The sequence below is a fragment of the Gymnoscopelus braueri genome, assembly GCF_963280865.1.
Source record: "Gymnoscopelus braueri genome assembly, chromosome: 12".
Taxonomy (NCBI): Eukaryota; Metazoa; Chordata; class Actinopteri; order Myctophiformes; family Myctophidae; genus Gymnoscopelus; species Gymnoscopelus braueri.
The window spans coordinates 6,799,040-6,819,941 of NC_137614.1; the positions used below are offsets into that span (position 1 = coordinate 6,799,040).

General features: G+C 44.0%; 1 protein-coding gene across 1 annotated transcript in view; it reads left to right on the forward strand.

Annotated features, from left to right (window-relative positions):
- LOC308096889 (membrane-associated guanylate kinase, WW and PDZ domain-containing protein 1-like) overlaps window positions 1–20,902 on the forward strand; it is a 199,769-nt gene that overhangs the window by 58,866 nt on the left and 120,001 nt on the right. Inside the window, exon 3 of the mRNA XM_080444399.1 lies at window positions 3,974–4,090. Within this exon, the coding sequence (XP_080300525.1) occupies window positions 3,974–4,090 (117 nt within the window). The remainder of the gene's footprint in view (window positions 1–3,973; window positions 4,091–20,902) is intronic.

Below are 20,902 nucleotides of genomic sequence, written 5' to 3' on the forward strand. Positions count from 1 at the left end.
TGTGTGTGTGTGTGTGTGTGTGTGTGTGTGTGTGTGTGTGTGTGTGTGTGTGTGTGTGTGTGTGTGTGTGTGTGTGTGAGAGAGCATGCATGCAGTCATGGCCATGCAGTTGTATCCCAGCTTTTTTCCCCCCAGTCAGATGGTTGTCAGCACTGGCTGGTTGCTAGGTAACGGATTACCTGACTGTGCTTTGCTTGCACAGAATCACACAGAGGGGTGTGTGTGTGTGTGCTTAATTCATGGTCCTTCGTACGTCTGTGTTCTTCTGAAAATAGCAGATCTACAAGCTCACAACGCGTCGCATCCGCAACGCGTTGTTAGCTAGCTTGTAGATCTGCTATTTTCAGTACATGACACAGTCGTACGATAAAATAGCCCATAAATGGAGCTTGAAACTGTTTTGTCTGGTGGTGAATCTTGGGTCTGAACCGTGCTAGAGAATCTTTGGTCTGAACCGTGCTAGAGAATCTTTGGTCTGAACCGTGCTAGAGAATCTTTGGTCTGAACCGTGCTAGAGAATCTTCGGTCTGAACAATGCTAGAGAATCTTTGGTCTGAACAATGCTAGAGAATCTTTGGTCTGAACCGTGCTAGAGAACGGAAACATACAGCAAAGTAGACCGCCAGACAGTCCACTAGTTTTTCTACTACTGGCCCGAAAAAAGTGTGTGTGTACGTGTCATTTCTTTGATTTTCTTATTTATGAAATTCTTTTGAAAAATTGTCATTAACAGTACACTGCTGTTGGAAATCTGTGAAAATATTTTAAAATAACAATAAAACGTAGGAAACGAAAATGAGGTCCGCAACCCACTGCCCCCCCCCCCCCCCTCCCCCTCAGCCCAAGAATATTCTGGCGCGCTCCCCAGACGTGGGATGATATATTTGGTAGATCATTAAATGGTCTTAAATGGGACCCTGGCGCGAGAGCAGGGCTCTGGCCATCTGGCCCCATTGTGACTGCTGGGCCTGGCTTCAAACGCGGGCCAGACTGCATTCCAGGCATCTCATTGGTCGCGGGACTCACAGCCCAACGAGCGCTGGGGGGCTCTGGCCAATTGGTGGAGCGGGTTAATCAGTTACCCTCAACCTCACCTTCTTCCATCTTTTGTTGTGTTTCTATATTTGGCTTTTTTTTTTGGTCTTTAACCCGTTCAATCCAGGAACGCATCTGTGTCATTTTTTACATTTCTTTGGCTATTCAAATATAGCAGATATACAAGCTCATGAGCTTGTAGATTTGCTTTTTTATTTTTTTTTAATCATTTTTTGCAAATCTTTTAATATATATTTTTTAAAGATATAAAACATTTTTAACTCAAATCTTTGCTTGGGGGTCCGCGGCCAAATACATATCTAAAATTGTTTACTTAATCCTAACAGTATGTATGTTGCTGTTGTATGTTGTATGTTATCAGTGGTTCTCAAACTTTTCCATGTCAAGGACCCCCAAAATAATATGTATTTGGCCGCGGACCCCCATCTCAAAATATGTTGTTCCAGGGACCCCCAGAAGTGTCTGCATCTGTGTGTCATTTTTTGATTTCTTTGGGTTATTCAAAAATAGCAGATATACAAGCTCATAGCGAGGCACCGAGTGCTGCGCTATGAGCTTGTAGATCTGCTATTGTTTTGGAAAATAATGAACATCTTTGAATATGTATTTTTTAAAGCGAACATTTGTGACTGAAATCTTTGCTTCTGGGGATTCTACAAATGTCTTCTAAACTGTTTTTTTTTAAAAGAAAGTTGCTCTAATATCAGTAAAGTCAAAAATTATATGTATTTGACCGTGGACATAAAATATTTTGTCTCAGGACCCCCCAGAAGTTGTAACAGAGTTAAAAATGTTCGCTTTAAAAATATATATATTCAAAGATTTGCACAAATGTTCTACAAGCTCGTAGAAAAAAATCTTTGAATATAGACCTATATGTTTTTTAAAGCGAACATTTTTAACACAAATCTTTGCTTTTGGGGGATTCTACAAATATCTTCTAAATCCTAACCGTTAAAAAAAATATGTATGTTGCTATATGAATGGTTCTCAAACTTTTATGTCAAGGACCACCCAAAATGATATGTGTTTGTCCACGGACGCCCTCAAAACATTTTGTTCCAGGGACCCCCAGAAGCAAATATTTGAGTTAAAAATGTATATATATATATATATATATATATATATATATATATAAATATATTCAAACATTTGCACACATTTTCACGATTTGTAAAAAAAACAAAAAGCAGATCTACAAGCTCAGATCTACAGCGTGCCACGCTATGAGCTAGTAGATCTGCTATTTTTTAATAGCCAAAGAAATCTAAAATGATGCGTTCCCGGATTGAATGGGTTTTAAATAAATGCATAAATCAGTGAATGAATGACTGAGGATTTACACGGTTTACACCCAACGATAAAGTAAATGCTCTATTTATAGCGGGCTTGTTCTGCATTATATTAGTTTGAATTGAATCATCTGAGGCCGTGTGTGTGTTTTAGATGAGCACGGAGGAGCCTGGAGGCACATCCTCCTCTGTGTCTCTGTGTCTCCAGCATCTTTCTCATATCAGGCTATTTTTACAACTCAAGGAATATTTCAACCATTTAAAGGTCACAGCCTTTTCTCCCCCGTTCCGGTGACAGTAGCGCAACAGTGACCAAAAACCACCGCTGGCTTCCTGCTTCCATAGTGTATTAATTTGTGTGTGTGTGTGTGTGTGTGTGTGTGTGTGTGTGTGTGTGTGTGTGTGTGTGTGTGTGTGTGTGTGTGTGTGTGTGTGTGTGTGTGTGTGTGTGTGTGTGTGTGTGTGTGTGTGTGTGTGTGTGTGTGTGTGTGTGTGTGTGTGTGTGTGTGTGTGTGTGTGTGTGCGCGTGCATAGTGTATCACTCTCATGTATGTACCTGTTACGCTAAATGTATATTTGTATCCAGATATTTGTCCCCCCTACTCTTCTTTCTCTCTATTCTTCTTCCCTGTCTTGCAAACTACAAACAAACACCGTGTCACCCTATTCTCTACGCAAACAGCGTTTTCCTAGCGACTTGCAGGCAAGGTGGCGGGGGGTGGGTGGGGCTGGGAGGCCACGCTATTATGCATGGGGATCTCATCTTAAACAAGCTCAGTGCTTAATGAGTCTTCCAGTTTAGTAGACCTTGTATTGTGAATTTGTACTTCCATGTACTGATGTTCTCATGTCTTACTAAATAAAGTACATCAATCAATCCCAGAAATAGGGAAAAATAGAATAGAAAAAAGGGCCGACTAGAGTCGACTAAGAGACACTTAGTCGACTCGGACCCCCCGCGACTAACCAGTCGACTAGTCGACTTAGTCGAGGTCAGGCCATTAGCTTATAAGGATTTGTAATGTAAGGAATTTGTAATTTGTAAGGAAATGTAAATATGGCAACTCATTTAGATGTATGCCTAGGTAGCTTTATGGTTTCCCAAGGACTATAGCCGTTTCACTCATTATACAATTTCTCTTTCATAACAGATACATGTGCCAGATAATCCCCTCCCCTACAACAAAACACCAAGAGAGTAAAAAAAAAAACGTTTCAGTCATTCTGTCCAACTTCACTGTAGCCTATATAGTAGCCTTTTCATAAATGATATTTGTACTTAGGCTGTCATGAAAGTTTATAATATTTAGAGAAATTGAAAGTTTCAAATACAAAAGTAGCAGTAGTAGTAGTTGTGAATTAGCAAACTGGACATTTAGACTGACTGTTTCCTTTATCCTCATCTTGCGCTAATGCACGCAACTGTTTCGCCAGGTTTTATTATTGTTGTTTCTCATAAGCGTGCATTCGTTGTCCGTCAACAACACAGCCGTCTGTGCCTTGACTTCACCCGGCCCCCCGCCCCCTCCCCTGCAAGTCGCTAGGAAAACGCTGTTCGCATTCTCTACACCTGTGAACCTGTAATGTGACAATAAATGCTGATTTGTTATCGTTGCCCCCTGCAGGTCATCGGCTGAACAAGGACCTGAAACACTTCCTCAGTCTGAGGTTCCAGAAGTCGTCTCCGGACCACCAGCTGCAGCAGACCATCCGAGCCAACCTGTACCGCCACGCCGTGCCTTGTGAGTACCCCCCCCCCCCCCACACACACACACACACACACACACACACACTTCTCGTGCCCTAGACAGACAGACAGACAGACAGACAGACAGACAGACAGTCTGTCGTCTCGCCTCTAACTTTGCCACACCATAAAAACACTGTGTGTAGTTAGTATTATGTGGGACTGGCCGTACAGTAAAAAGCCTGATTTACTCATAATTGCACACCAGTGCCGTGTGCAAAGAATTGTCTCTAATGTTTTTGCTGATCGGCCATTTTCTGCGCATGATACCAACTCGCAACTACGCATAATCCAGGCGTCAGTCTCTCACATCTTCAGTGCGGTTGTAGCTCTGACCTTCGACCTTCCAGCTGTTCCACATACTGTAGTAGCTGTGTGGTCCAGACCGTACATCAGTGGTGTAAAAAAAGTACTAAAATATTTTACTTAAGTAAAAGTATCAATACTGCAATATAGAAATACTTTGTTACAAGTAAAAGTCCAGAATTCAAAATTCACTTGAGTAAAAGTACAGAAGTATTGGCATCAAAATGTACTTGAAGTACCAAGAGTAAAAGTATTAAAATATTTGAAAAAAGCAGATCTACAAGCTCACAACGCGTCGCATCGCGACACGTTGTGAGCTTGTATATTGGCTATTTTCAAATAGCCTATGTATAAAATAGGGCTAAGTGGTTAATGTATGTTTTATAATATAATAATTTATATCTGAAAAGTAACTAGTAACTAAAGTTTTCAAATAATTGTAGCGGAGTAAAAGTACATTAGTACTTAGTTACTTTACACCACTGTCGTACATACATACATACAGCGATGTGGTGCCAGATTCGACAACTGGCCTGGCTCACATCACAACCAGTCGGAGCGCGAGGTCTGATGATGAGACGGTCTGGCGGTGTCGGGGGTGATTGCTGTGGTGTCGCGATTTCATGCCGCGGTCCCGTGAAATCCATAGGTTTTAGTATGAAATCCATAGGTTTAGTGGGGTCAGGCCTGCGGTTTGACAACTGTATGGCTTCAGATTCTGGTATTTGCCCCCTCCCCCCACCCCCTCCTCCACGTGGAGATAGTGGGGCAACTGAGCAGGAGGGGAAAACGACTGATTCATCTCAATCTGGGAACCCATTCAGTAAAAAAATGAAGAAAAAAAAATCCTTTTTGTTTTTGCTTCTGAGGGCACCACTTCCTTTTTTGTGTAGAGACAGGAACTTGTTTTGGCTCCTCCCCTTTCTTAGTCCACTTCCTGCCGGGTGCTTCTGTGTTTATTCCTACTGACGACAACACTACATGTTTTAGGGTATTGGTGCTGACAGATTCTGCAGTTAACAGAATCTGTCTTGAGAGATTAGATTCATCTTACCCCATGTGGAACTTTGAGAGGCTCGGCGTGTCCTTTGTGCAGGTAGCCATGAGGTTATACGGTACAACGAGGCACACGATGGTCACTCGGTCAATCCTCCTAATATTCTACAAACCTCTGAGTGAGACCAAAATGTGGTCAGGCCAAAATTGGTTCTGCCCGGTTCTCCTCACTGGCTGGAGCAATTGATCTGAAATTGCACACAGCCATTGACCGTTTTTCGATTTCACCAAATCTCAGCTGTTTATTAGCGTTTTTGTGTAAAATAATGTCGCCATGGTTACGGGGCTGCCCAGCTATGGGACGAACTGCCTCCCGGGTTGCCAGATCATGTCCCCCCACGGATGCGTCGACCGGGTATGGACTAGTAGACTGATAACTTTGAAGTAACAGTAACACCCATTACAATACGTACAGACACTGACTATGACAGTCTTGCACGGAAACGTTATCATAGTATCATGAGTGCATTCTACTCCTCAATAACACTGTAGGGTGAGGTTATTGAACTGATAATACCGTTGACACATATTGATATCAATGCATTCTGTTGATGCCGTCAACAACATAGCAATTGTGTGTATTTGCTTTTGCATAGTGCAGGTTACAGTAATGACAGTGTGATTGTGTGTGTTTAGTCTCTGCATAGTGCAGGATAGTATGTGGGGTTGTGGTTCATTGTTGATGGTGTTTTTGTGATGGTTGTTCTTCTTTTGACTGCTCTTTTCGGTGCTGCTACCCTTTGTTGAGGTACTTGTACTTCACTTGAGTGTTTCCCATTTCTTTCTTGCTACAGTGCACCTATTAGAGCAGGGCGATACGTCGATACAAAGTCAATATTGTGATATGATCTAGATTATCGTCTGCTATTTTGTTTATCATAATCATTTATCATCTTTTTTTACAGTCTGCAAGTGTGTGTGTGTGTGTGTGTGTGTGTGTGTGTGTGTGTGTGTCTGTGTGTGTGTGTGTGTGTATGCATGCGTGCGGGCGTGCGTGTCACTTGCAAGTGTGTGTGTGTGTGTCCTTGGCTTTGCATGGCATCGCTCCAACATGGAACAGAGTTTGTAGGCTAGATTAATATTTTCACCCACTTGTTTTTTCTCATCCTCTCTTGTACTGTACTTAACTTTTTCTCTCTTTCATTTCACTCTCTCTCCTCTCTCTCTCTCTTTCTCTGCATGGGACAGTTAAATCCTGCTCTCTGAGCCCTCATCGGTAGGATTACGATTGTCTGATATATTGAAAATAGATTCCTGCCTTGATTATTTATGAATAACATGCAGGGCTCTAGCACAGGGTTTCTCAAAGTGCGTGCCGTGACGTAAATCCAGGGGGCGCCGCAGAAAACTTTGATAATATTTGGAATGTATCAATAATGTCACTTCAGTTTAACCACTTAGACCAGAGGTCTTCAACAGGGGGTCCGCGACCCCTAGGGGGTCCGCGGAGGTACTGCAGGGGGTCCGCGAAATTGTTGTTTGATTAAACAATATTTTTGTTTGAAAAAAAATAAATAACTTTTTTCAATTTGTCTTTAAACATAACATGAATCCATAGCAAACAGATAAATGGAGGCACAATGCACAATAACATGGTATGTTTATGCATATTTTGTAGAGATTTTTTATTTTGCACACCTACTGGGGCAGGTGCGTAGGAGCAGGCAATATAAAACACAATTTTATACATAAATATACAATATATGTGGTAGCCCCCCCCTACCCTACGAGGTAGGGGGTCCCTGCTCCATCTCCCCATCAGTTTGGGGGTCCCTGGCCTGAAAAGGTTGAAGACCCCTGACTTAGACCCTTTATACTGAGTTGCTCTGTACTTGGTGTGTTCTTTTTCCATCTGCACCAAAGGTTTTTTTGGCGAATGTTCCCCCCAGAATAGGGATGCTGAGGTTCAAGTGGTTAATAGTTAAGAATAAAGTTATTTTCAATCTGTCCTCGTGACATACAATATCTTAGGGGGGGGATTTACATATTTACTTACCGTAATATGACATCAATGTAAGGTGCTGTAAATTAACAATATCATTCAGGGGTGCTGTGGATGAAAACGTTTTTCAGGGTCAAAAAGTTATCTACAAGCTCAAAATGCGTCGCTTCGCGCCACATTTCGATGATAATTTAGATGCCTTTGTGTGGCACTGTAGTATGATCAAGTAGGGCGTTAATTTACGAAAACTTAGTTTCAGTCATATTTTAGTCATCTGAAATGTTTTAGTTTTTGTCTAGTTTTAGTCGACTAAATCTACAGTTGATTTAGTCGACTAAAATGTATTTTGGCGGTGCCTTGATGGCGTCGTAATGGCTGATTTTACACTTGGTTGCATGCTGAAAATAGCCGATCTACAAGCTCAAAACGCGTCGCAACGCGATGCGTTGTGAGCTTGTAGATCTGCTATTTTCAGAGCGCAACACCCGAGCGCAACCAAACATAAAATGACTTGTCTTTTAGTTCTACTGGATCTCTTCTCCACTAGTCCCTCACTAACATTTTGGTCTAATTTTTATTTGTTGACGAAATTGTCAGTATATTTAGTCTAGTTTTAGTCATCATAGCTTAGTATTTATTTAGTTTTCGCCAGTGAAAAAAGGTAGTCGACGAACATTTTTCGTCATAGTTTTAGTCGACGAAATCAACACTGGTGTCAGCACTGTGTTGTAAACACAATAAATACATTTACATGAGTAGATGTGAAAAACATGTGTCCCTTACACTAGCAGAATCTCATTGGAGTGCTTCTTTATTCCACATTTGGGCAAAGAGTCTAGATGTTATGGATGTGTAATATGATGCTCTCTCTCTCTCTCTCTCTCTCTCTCCCTCCCTCACTCTTTTTCTCTCTCTCTCTTTCTCTCTGACCTACTGCATACAATTTGTTTGTCAGTCCTAAAATGCAAATATTTGTTTTGTTCTCTCTGTGGCGTCACGAGGCAGAATGACACACAGGCGCGCAGGAAAATAAAAGCCACACTTCTCAACCCTCTCCTTTGTCCCTGCCCCCCCCCCCCCTCCCAGCACATGTGCTGACCCCCCTGCCCCCCCCCCCCCAACCCCAACCAAACCATGTCAGACTGGGAACAGGTGCCGAGCCCTTCACCACAAACTAGAGTGGTTGTTTTGTGGTTTCAGGAAGAGGACACTCGCTTTTGTGAACTCTCCAACTCCCCCCCCCCCCCCCCCCCCCCCCCCCCCAAAACGGCATACACACACACCCTGCCTACCCTAATGCCCCCCCCCTCCTCCTTACCCCCCCCCCCCCCCCCCCCCCCCATAGCCCCGGCTGTTACAGATGGCCATTGTTGTCATGCGGCCTGGCGCGAACCAAGGAACGGCCAAATTGACAATTGACAAGAACAGTCCGAGTCTCTCTCTCTCTCTCCTCTCTCTCTCTCTCTCTCTCTCTCTCTCGGGGGGATTCATTTCCCATCGTATATGTCTGTCTGCAGCTGCTGCCACACGCTCTCTGGCTTGGGGAGGGGACGAGAGGTTATCTCGCCCCGTTATCCCTGCGTTCACGCCACAGAGAGAGAGAGAGAGAGAGACAAAACCGCTGCTCCCTCCCCCCACCTGATCTCCCACTGTTCTCTCTCTCGCTCTCTCTCTCTCTCTCTCGCTCTCTCTCTCTGTCGTTCTCTCTTCCTTGTCAAATCCTCAGTGAGTGTCAGCGTCCCTGTGGTTCAGCGCTGCTTGCTGCCGCTCTCTCTCTCTCTCTCTCTCTCTCTCTCTCTCTCTCTCTCTCTCTGTGTCACATGCTCTCTGCTCCATCCATCTCTCTCTCTCTCTCTCTCTCTCTCTCGCTCTCTCTCTCTCTCTCTCTAGCGCCCTCCCTCCCTCCCTCCTCGCTTGTCCCTCTCTCTCTCTCTCTCCGCTGTGCTTTGCTTCCTTGTTTTTCCACTATACTGCTCGTTCTTGGGATAACAATCGGCCAAGGAGACAACGTTTCTCTTGTTTTTGGGCCGTTGGTTCGTTTCGCTAACAAAGGGGAAAAAAAGGATTAGCGTTTTGATTTTCCTGGCGTTCGGTGCTGCTGCCGCTCACAACGACAACGTCCAGGCAAGTGGCATCATCTCTCCTCATCCTCTCTCCTCCTCTCCTCCTCCTCTCCTCCTCCTCTCCTCCTCTCCTCCTCTCTTCTCCATCAGCACTCTGACCGTAACGTCCGCCATGTATTCGACGACGGATGCTCGTCATCTTTATATGCAACGCAGGGCTGTGTGTGTGTGTGTGTGTGTGTGTGTGTGTGTGTGTGTGTGTGTGTGTGTGTGTGTGTGTGTGTGTGTGTGTGTGTGTGTGTGTGTGTGTGTGTGTGTGTGTGTGTGTGTGTGTGTGTGTGTAGGCTAAAGGAATTGAGAATGGTGGTGGTGGGGGTGGGAATTCTGCGAGGAGAGATAGATGGGGGGGGGTTGATTGGTTGGGGGGGGGGGGGGGGGGCGCACACACACACACACACACACACACACACCGGGAGCAGCGGGCACGTCCAGACCCAGAGGGACAGATGGCCGGTAGCCCTGTGTGTGTGTGTGTGTGTGTGGTTTTCTAATTCACCCTGCGGGCTTTGTGTAAAGGCCCCTGCTAGTACACAGAACCCTTCTTTTCAAGAAACGAGAGAGAGAGAGAGAGAGTATGGGGATAGGGTATGTGTGTGTGTAGAGCGGACAGGGGGTTTGAGCAGGTTTTAAGAAGGGGTGGAGAGGAGAGGAGAGGAGAGGAATGGAGGGGAGGGGGAGAGAGAGGCGGGGGGGGGTCATCAGCTTCTGTATGCATGGAGGTCAGCTCCAGATGCTGCTTTAACAAAAGGGCTTTCTGAGGGAATGGCAGGGGAAAGCGTGGCACTTGCCATTGTGTGCGCGTGTGTGTGCGTGTGAGTGTGTTTGTGTGTGTGTGTGTGTGTGTGTGTGTGTGTGCACGCGCTTGTATTACGGTATTATACTTGTGGGGACAATTGTCAATTGTCCCCACAAGTATAGTATAATTTGAGAGACAGTTGTCCCGGTCCTAACAAGAGAAATGGAGCTGTTTTATGGTCTTTTAGAGTCAGGCTTACACTTAGATTGGGGTTAGGATTGGTACATTTAGAGGTTGGGTTTAGGGGGGTTGGGGTACTATCATCATGGAGTTATGCCTGATTTACACTTAGTTGTGCACTATGGTGTCGCGCACCGGATATAGCAGATCTACAACCGTTGTTGTGAGCTCACACAGATAGCCAATAGCCGATGCAACGCGTTGTGAGCTTGTAGATCTGCTATTGGCTAATTCTCGACTTCAGGGTTAGAGTTAAAAAAAAGGACCCAAAATGACATTCATAGAAAAAACACCATTCCTAAAAAAGATTGATGTCCTCACAAGTATAGTAATACAAACGTGTGTGTGTGTGTGTGTGTGTGTGTGTGTGTGTGTGTGTGTGTGTGTGTGTGTGTGTGTGTGTGTGTGTGTGTGTGTGTGTGTGTGTGTGTGTGTGTGTGTGTGTGTGTGTGTCGCTGCATTGCAGGGTGCTGAGCAGGGGGGGGTGGGGGGTGAGGAGGGGGGGGGGGGGGGGGGTTCATGCTAATGACGGCCATTCAGCCCCGTAACGGATGGTCGGGCCCCAGCTTGCGTTTGGCTCGCCTGCTCCCTTCCTTCAAACATTCACATGGTGCATGTTTTCCTTTTGGCGTTAGCCGCGCGAGGCTAGCTTCTGTTGCTAGCGCTCCGTTTTCATAGCGAGAGATGTGTGTGGGGGTGGGGGTGGAGGGTGGATGATATGGCTTACGAGCTCACCGAGGAAGCTGGGGCGAGTGTGTGTGCGTGTGTGTGTTTACGTGCAGATACAGTACTGTATGTGGTGAGCCTGTTTGCTGTGGTGCTGATCAGGGCCAATATTGTAGCAATATTTTGATATGATACTAGTTATCGTTTCCGACATCTCGGATATTGGTTACTGGAATATTGTGATACAACATAAGTGTTGCCTTTTCCTGGTTTTAATCACTTAAGCATTTCTACAGTTAAATTCCCCCCAAAATAGCCAATCTACTATTGCAATTTTCATCAATGTTTTGGGGGAAAAAAAACTATTATTAACGTGACAATATGATATTATTGTCACAATATCGAGGTGTTGGGTCAAACCTTTTGTGATATGAAACATGTTTTACATTCAAAAGCTGTTTGTAGCAGCATTCGTACCCATAACAAATCCTAACGTGACTCGCAGACCAAATGGACCACATATCCCATGTTCCATTGCCTGTGTGATTGGCGGGTGGAAGACAGGGGGGGCGGGGGCTTATGGGGGCTGTAGTAAAATATGTTGTTAGTGGGTCTATTTCCTCCAGGCCTCAAATGCATCCCATAACGACTGAATCCCATAGAAAACACTACAGCACATCCATAACCACTTAAACCCTGTTGACCGGGGTCCCCCAGGGAGCTATACTTGGTTCCCTCCTTTTTTTTTGTCCTCGGCACCAAAATGTCTTCGGCAAAGAATTGCTGATCTACAAGCTCACGATGCGTCGCAACGCTTGAGCTTGTGGATCGGCTATTTTGGCGGAACGTTCGCTAATTTGTTGGCATGATTATGACATGGCCAGAATAGGTGTGTTTTGTGGTTAAAAGGCATAGTATATCACTTTGCCCTGTTTTAAGAAACAATATTATACATAATATTAACCCATCATTTCCCTGTATAGCAGCCACAGCAGTAGTGTGGTGGTGTTTACCTGCAGAAACACACTGCCCTGTGGCTGGTATTTTGCTGTTTTCCCTGTTATTTTACACTTTGGCTTGCTTTTCAAAAATAGTAGATATACAAGCTCTATGAGCTTGTAGATCTGCTATTTTTTGAAAAATCCAGATTTTTTTTACCGCACATTTTTGAATATATATATATGTTTTCAAGCGAACATTTTTAACTCAAATCTTTGCTTCTTGGGGTCCCTGGAACAACATATTTTGAGATGGGGGTCCGCGGCCAAATACATAACATTTTGGGTGGTCCTTGACATGAAAAGGTTTTGAGAATCACTGATATTATAGCAACATACGTTTTTTTTTCCAAAAACCTGTTAGGATTTAGAAGAATGTAGAATCCCCCAGAAGCAAAGATTTGAGTTACAAATGTTCGCTTCAACAAAAAAAAAGAATTCAAAGATTTGCAAAGAAAATTATGATAAAAAAAAAGCAGATCTACAAGCTCACAGCGTGCTATGAGCTTGTATATCTGCTATTTTTGAATAGATAAAAGTGATTCTAATGTCTATGTCTAGTGTTTGTATCGCTCATTGCTTGTCTGTCATTGGTGTATCTCATGTCATTGCTGTCAGGGCAGAAACCTCTGATCTCCATATTTTAACTTTTTGTGTTTTTTTTCCCGTAAATTATCGCCCTACTCGATCATACTACAGCGTCACACAAAAGCATCAAAAGTAGCAGATCAGCAAGCTCGAAACAAGGCGCGAAGCGACGCGTTTCGAGCTTGTAGATCTGCTCCTTTTGCTGTTTTTGAATTTGAACCCTGAAAAGTAACAGCTTTTGCACATATGAGTAGGTTTCCACCCGACAGAGACGATATTGCTCCTTTTCTCCTTGTAAATGTCCATCAAGTCGTATCGATTGTAAACCAAACCAGAGCTGTTTGTCCGTCCGTCCCATGTTTACAATGGAAACGTCAGAGCCATGTGACGGCTGTTGACGAGATGGCCTCAAAGTCATTCAGGTCAGCTGATGATCGGTTAGTGATTCCGGTGCTTTGGATTGGTCCTTATCTCTTCCTGTATCCCCCTGTGACTGCATGCGTTTCCCTACAGCCTGCCCGGCAGACCAGAGCAGTGGTGGACATTAACAGAGTACATTTACTTGAGTACTACTGTAGGCTACTTTAAACCATTAAGACCTGAGGCCGATTCCTGAGGCCGATTCTACAAATGCCTAAATTATGAAACAAAACATTTTATTTTCATCGCGACGCCTTGTGAGCTTGTAGATAGGCTATTATCAAATAGCTGTGTGTGTGTGTGTGTGTGTGTGTGTGTGTGTGTGTGTGTGTGTGTGTGTGTGTGTGTGTGTGTGTGTGTGTGTGTGTGTGTGTGTGTGTGTGTGTGTGTGTGTGTGTGTGTGTGTGTGTGTGTGTGTGTGTGTGTGTTATAGTCGCTTCTTTTGGGCTTGTTTTTGTGGACCTGGCCTCTGGTTTCTCTTACATAATCTGCCAACACTGCTCACGTAAAATCATGTGCACAAAACACATGTTCTATATCTGTAATGTTGCAACTGCTTATGCACATGTGTTTTTTTCACTGCCACATTTTAACACCAGGTACATACCTGATACTATGCTGCTTTTATAGTAACGCTGCTTTATTTATCGGGTGTAAATACCGTCTTTCACCTGATGGCACCCGCCACTACCACTCATTGAGGAATACAGGGAACTTCCGACAGAATCCGACACAGACGGGATTAAAACTCATATCTATTGAACAAATACAGTCTAATCAGGGCCGGTGCAGACCCAATTGCCGCTCTAGGCAAGCTACGGTCCGCCCCTAGACAAGCTACCCCGGTCTGCCCCCAGGCAAGCTACCCCGGTCCGCCCCTAGACAAGCTACCCCGGTCCGCCCCCAGGCAAGCTACTCCGGTCTGCCCCTAGGCAAGCTACCCCGGTCCGCCCCTAGGCAAGCTACCCCGGTCCGGCTTGGACGAAGCGTGCGTGCGCACACATATTTTGTCCTTTTTTTTTTGCCTTCATAAAATATCAACAGCTGCATATAGCAAAAGATAGCACACATTTCTCACCTTCTTTCCTCAAAACTGCAGCACTGATGGTGGTTTATTTGGTGCTGACTGGTTTTACTGCATTAACTGTTCAACAATATGATTTTTTTTTTTTTGCCAACACTTTTTGCCGCCTCTCCAAATATCCGCTCTAGGCGGTCGCCTAGGTCGCCTGTATGGACGCGCCGGCCCTGGGTCTAATACAATGAACACGGGTTACGAATGTCGAGGTGACATCCGGGGCTACAGGGTCAGCACTTTATATGTTTTTTTTTGTACATGTATGGAGAAGTACAGGCTTTCCGAGCGGATGTCCAGGGACTATTAGGGGGGTAGAGACCAAGACTATCATAGATAAGATAGTAAAAGTCAGCCTCCATAAAATACATCTATGATAGTCTTGATCCGAGGCTACCTCATTCCATTGCCTTTCTCATGAATATCTGGAATATCTGTGCATGTATATTTTTCTTCACTCTACTAGGAACGTGGTTATCTCATCTGTTTTCATCCTGTTTTCCTTGCTCTGCTATCTGTCTATTCTTCTTCCCAGTGGTGTAAGGTAACTAAGTACATTTACTGTACTTAAAGAGTCTACACCATGAAAATCACTTTTTTCTTGGTTTTTTGTATTTTTTGGGGTCCCCAGTGTCTCTTGTACCCCAAAAAATGTTTTTTTTTTTAATTCAGTCATTCCTTCTCATTTCATGGATTTCCAGAATGGGCGTGTCTGAACAGGCGATCTCAGAATGGCAATGTTTATGAGGTCATAAACATTTTTGATGGCAAACCCAATGTTAAATGAAAAGTGCCCGAATCGCTCTGAAACTTTTTCTACCCCCCCTAAGTGGGGGTCTACGAACAAATACTTCGGGCTCGGATTTTGGCTCCGCCCCCCGGAAGTGGGTGAAACAGGCACCTCAAACACTTGGTGGAATTGTTCAAAAATGTTCAAAGTGTTTTTTTTTCGATTTTGTATTTTTCTTAGATGCTTCTTTTTATGCAGAATTTTTCCATTTCTTTTTTTTTATATATTTTTTTATTAACAGAATTTTGTATTAACAGAATTGCTCAGTAGCCCCCCCCTGCCCAAGAGGACGTTTTGGTATTGCAGCTGAAAGTGCTGTATAAGCCAGAGACAATTGACTTGGGATGAGTATATCTGAGTGATGATTTAGGCTCAAACCTTTTGAAAAAGGTTTGAGGGACATACACCATATGATATTAAATATCAATTTTTTTTTTTAAATTCATGGTGTAGCTCCTTTAAGTACAATTTTGAGGTATTTTTTACTTTACTGGAGTATTTCTAAATGTCAGTACTTTTACTTCTACTCCACTACATCTCAGAGTCAAATATTGTACTTTTACTCCACTACAATTATATGAAAACTTTATTTACTAGTTACTTTGTAGATTTTGATTTTGATTACAAAACGTACATTATTACCCACTCGAGCCCATAAATACATTTCGGCCATTTGAAAATAGCAGATCTACAAGCTCGAGCTTGTAGATCTGCTATTTTCAAAAGATTTGTATACATTTGAAAACTTGTGAAATGGGACATTCTGCATAATGAGTACTTTCTACTTTTGGTACTTTAAGTACATTTTGATACAGTACCAATACTTTAGTACTTTTACGTACATTTTGAGTTCCGGACTTTTACTTGTAACAGAGTATTTCTACATTGCAGTATTGATACTTATACTTAAAGTGAAAAAAATAGTACTTTTCCCACCACTTTTTCTTCCCCTTTCTTGAAAAAACAACAAACGGAGCTTGTACCGAAAAAGAGAATTTCACCCACCCTGTAAACCTCTGACTTGACAATAATGCCTGATTCTGATTCTGATTATCCGTTTCCCCCACTATTTATGAGCTGTAAAAGGAACCATATTGTGGCATTCATTCTTTCGTGGGGAAAGCTCGGCTAGCTCCAGTATATCAACATGCACAGAGCGGGTCAATGGACTATAACGATGTTAGCCTTGCTGTCTGGGATCAATGGGATGAACTATGGTGTTCATTACGTGAACAAAGCTTCTCTGTTAAGCATCATGCAGTCTTATACTGGAGCGCTTTGTCACTGGGTGTCTTGTGATGTAGCCTAGCCCCACTATCCTATCCTGTTGCCATGTCTGCTTATTATAAGCAATTTTCGGCTTGTTTTTCTGTAACGTCGCTTGTAAATATTGGTTGTTGCGGGTGGGTCGTTCCTAAAGTCTTAATTGCTTATTTGGGCTTGCTGTCTAATGTTGAATGACTTTGAACCAGTGGTTCTCAAACCTTTGCATGACAATTGGACGCCCAAATTCATATGTATTTGTCCGCGGGCCCCTATCTGAAGATATGTTGTACCAGGGACCCCCCCCCCCATACAAGATTTGTGTTGTTAAAATTGTTTGAAAATAGCTGCTCTACAAGCTTGTAGATCGGCTATTTTCAAACATATATATAGCATAGGGTTAAAGTGCTCATGTGGCCTGTAGTCGCTTCTTTTTGGCCGTGTTTTCGTAGACCTGGTTTGCTTATTTCTGCCGCAAAGTCTGGCAACACTGCTAACCAGCCAGCTAGCAGGATTGGAGGATTGCAAAGGGTCAGCTGCCTGGGCCTACCTGGGCCTCGCTGCCTCCCAGGCACTGAATCTGATAACTCCAGATTGATCTCAAAATAGGAAGTGGTTTCATACAGCAATCGAAGGACCATGGGATGAAACGTGATGACTACAGCATTGGTTCTGGGGGTTCCAGGGGGTCCCCAGATAAATGTGTTAATAGCCTACAGCATCACAATCATTTTATCGATTTATACGTTGGCTATTCAAAAATAGCAGATCTACAAGCTCGCAGCAACAAATAAAATCTGGATTAGCAAATATAGCAAATATTAGCAAATATAGCAAAAATAGCCGATCTACAAGCTCAAAACGCGTCGCACGTTTTGAGCTTGTTTCGGCTATTTTTCCTACTTTGGTGTGACATAGAATGGCGAATTGCAATGTGGCCCCCTGGAGTGAGTATGGAAATATAGTGGCCCTCTCCATCATCAAAGTTGCCCACCCCTGTACTACAGCCTCACATGAAAGCATCAAAAGTAGCAGATCTGTAAACTCGAAACGCGGCGCGAAAGTGGATCTGCTACTTTTGAATTTGAATACTGAAAATACTGTCACATGGTGAGTGACGCGTTGTGAGCTTGTAGATCGGCTATTTTTGGCTATTCTCGGCACCGTCACTTCTGGGGACAGAGTCGGTCTCGTCTCCATTTTGCTCATCAGGACAGCTGAGTCCTCCTCGACACACTGCCTCTTTTAGACATCATGACTAATATCAAAGGACAGTGAATACTATTTAATCCGTCTGCTCTCTCTCTCTCTCTCTCTCTATAGAGCGCTCTGCCATTTTGTCATCTCTGTTCGTAATTGCAAAAAATAAGGGACATTTTGCAGCGGTCGATTACACAGGAACTAACGACAGAATAAGACACCGAACATGGGATGTTAAACTATTTTTTGTTGGATTGGAGATTTGTTTTAGTCTTTGTTTTATTTAACCTTTAGGCTAAACAAGCTATAAAAACGGATTTCTTATTTACAATCGCGGCCTGGGCAAAAGGCAAGACCTCTTTAGGATAGGGGGAGAGATGGAAGCTAAAAGAAATAACATAACGCCATACAGTAATATATCACAAAAACACTGTAGAAAAAAGACAACACAATCAAATCAAAATAAACATTGTAGTTGGATTTCAGAACAGGTGCTTGCGATAAAATATGGTCAGTGTTGCCATGTCCACTTATTATAAGCGACGTTGGGCTTGTTTTTCTGTGAAGTCGCTTGCAAATATTGGTAACTGTGGGTTGAGTTAAGTGTAGTTGCTTTTGTGGGCTTGCCCATCTGAAACCATAAAGATTTGTGTTGTTAAAATGTTTCAAAAGATATTCAATTGTTTTTCATTTTCTTCCGTGATTTATTTGAAAATAGCCGATCTACAAGCTCGTAACGCTCGTTGTACGAGCTTGTAGATCAGCTATTTTCAAATAGCCGATGCATATAAAGTGCTCATGTGGCCAATGTAGTCGCTTCTTTTGGACTTGTTTTCATAGACCTGGTTGCTTGTTTCTCTCTCTCGCAAAATCTGGCAACACTGGTTCCAGTATGAAGCAGAGTTTGGACCATCATATAAAGAGCTGCAGTGCTGAGCCCTCAGGGCAGCTCCCAAATGCTGGGTGGTCAGCTTGCCTTGGCACAGGACTCACACATGGGCATGCAGCTACAGGCCCATGCCCGGCCAGGTACCACCGGCCTTCCTTTATAGGGGCAGTGGTTCTCAAACTTTTTCATGTCAAGGACCCCCTAAATTGATATGTATTTGGTCGCGGACCCCCATCTGAAGATTTTTTTGTGTCAGCAGAGACCTCCAGAAGAGAAGATTTGTGTGAAAAAGAACTGGGGACTTAGTTTGACTCGGTTCCACAGATAAATATTGTGAAACCGATCTACAAGCTGTTGTGAGGCGTTGTGAGCTTGCAGATCGGCTATTTTTGCAACTTTTGCCTATTTCTTATAGGTAATATTTGACAATTTGGCCTATGTTTTTGACACCTTTTTATAGTATAGTAGGTTTATGCAGGTTTATTTTATTTTATCAATTAATTTTCATTTCAGAGGTATTAAAAAGGTGGGATGGAATGTAATATAGATAAGCAAGTCATTTAAAGCTATAGATTCATTGTTCACCCGGTATCCTATAGTTTCAATGTGCAGAATAGATTGTTATTCCGATGGCATGTTGTTTAGACTGATGCTAGGTTCTTGGTTTACCTGTGATCCTATAGTTTACTGAGGCACCACACTGTCTCTCTGCGTTCGATGTGATCACCATGCTTATCGTAGATCTATGTAGCTCACAATGCTCACAATGTGTCGGCGGACTGTAGACGTAGTTTTGAAAGACTTTAATCAAACCTTACGTTTTTCCAGATGGATTAGAATTTAATCTCTGTTTTTGAACAAAAATATGGGTCAAAACATCAGTAATCGGTGCCCTAGGTCTCTCCAGAATCGGGATCGGCCGGCGTCTGACAGCCGCCCCCCCCGCCCCCAAAGAAATCTGCCATGGGTCGAGCTCTGCTCTCCACCAATACCACCAATACCTGACACTAAAAAACATCCATTACTTTTAGACTTGTGATTGTAAATAAGATCGTCTCTCATTCTTACACCTTGCCCAAAATCATACCACCCCCCCCCCCCCATCCTGACATCCATCCCCCCCCCCCCCCCCCCCCCCCATTACCCACAACCCACCCCTGGAGGGCCCGATTGTCTCCGTGTATACCGTAGTCACGAGACCTGCATGAGGCTGGTGATGAGGCTGCCTTATTTATCAGCACTGTGCATGTGTTGGCCAATGTCAAGAGACTGTATTTATGGCTGAGAGAGGAGATTGGGGGGGGGGGGGTAGAGTGGGGGGTGGGAGACAGGGATTTGAGAGAGAGAGAGAGAGAGAGAGAGAGAGAGGGGGGGGGGGGGGGGTGACAGTCGTTGGGAAGTAGAGGGGGTGAGAGAGAGAGAGAGAGAGAGGAAGTGAGAGATAGAGAGGTTCAGAGAGAGAGAGAGAGAGAGAGAGAGAGAGAGAGCTTAAAGGGGAGGGTGGGAGGAGGTGTGGGAAGCAGATGTGGGCGGGCTCACAGAGGGAGGGCTCTCCCAGCCCATTGGCTGCCTCGGACAGACGGGATGTGGGAGTGTTGAAGAAGAGCTCACATTGGCTTAGCCTCTGAGGCTTGCTCTGATTGGCTCTGCCTGGCCTTGTGTGGAGCTCTGAGGGAGAGAGGGCAGCTGCTGCTCTTACACTAGACTATAGGCTGCCTGGCTGAATGAGCTGCAGCTCCGGCTAGCATTAAGCAAACTGGATGATCCTATAGGAGCCGGGCTCAGACACGGAATAAGCAGGTTCTTTTTTTTTTTCAACCCTCGATCGGATTTGTTATCCTGGGAATATATTCTCTTGAGGAATACTAGGGCACAGAGAGGGAGTGGAGCATCTCTCACTATGCTGGCCAGTGGGACAGACTAGAGGTAATTCTGTTCTGTGACATTTTTACCCTGATGCAAGGGATGCTGTGTGTGTGTGTGTGTGTGTGTGTGTGTGTGTGTGTGTGTGTGTGTGTGTGTGTGTGTGTGTGTGTGTGTGTGTGTGTGTGTGTGTGTGTGTGTGTGTGTGTGTGTGTGTGTGTGTGTGTGTGTGTGTGTGTGTGTGTGTGTGTGTGTGTGTGTGTGTGTGTGAGAGCCCTGTGCTAGTCAGTGCACACATATCTATCTGTGTGTGGTGTGATATTGATGAGCTCTGATGCGTTGCGTTGCTGTTTGTCTGTGATGATGGCGGCGCTGTGTATGTGTGTGAGAGATGGGTGGTGTTTGGTTTAGTGGAACAGGTGCTTTAAGCACTGATGTGTTGACACACTGTCCATTGTTAGAGAGGACACTATCTCTCTCTCTCTCTCTCTCTCTCTCTCTCTGTGTCTGTCTGTCTCTCTCTCTCTCTCTCTCTGTCTCTCTCTTTCTGTTTGTCTCTCTCTCTCCTCTGTTTTCCTCTATCTTCCCATAATATTTCCTCCTTGTGTATAATGTGCTCTAGCTTCCTCCTCTCTCCCAGCCTTTTCCCAGC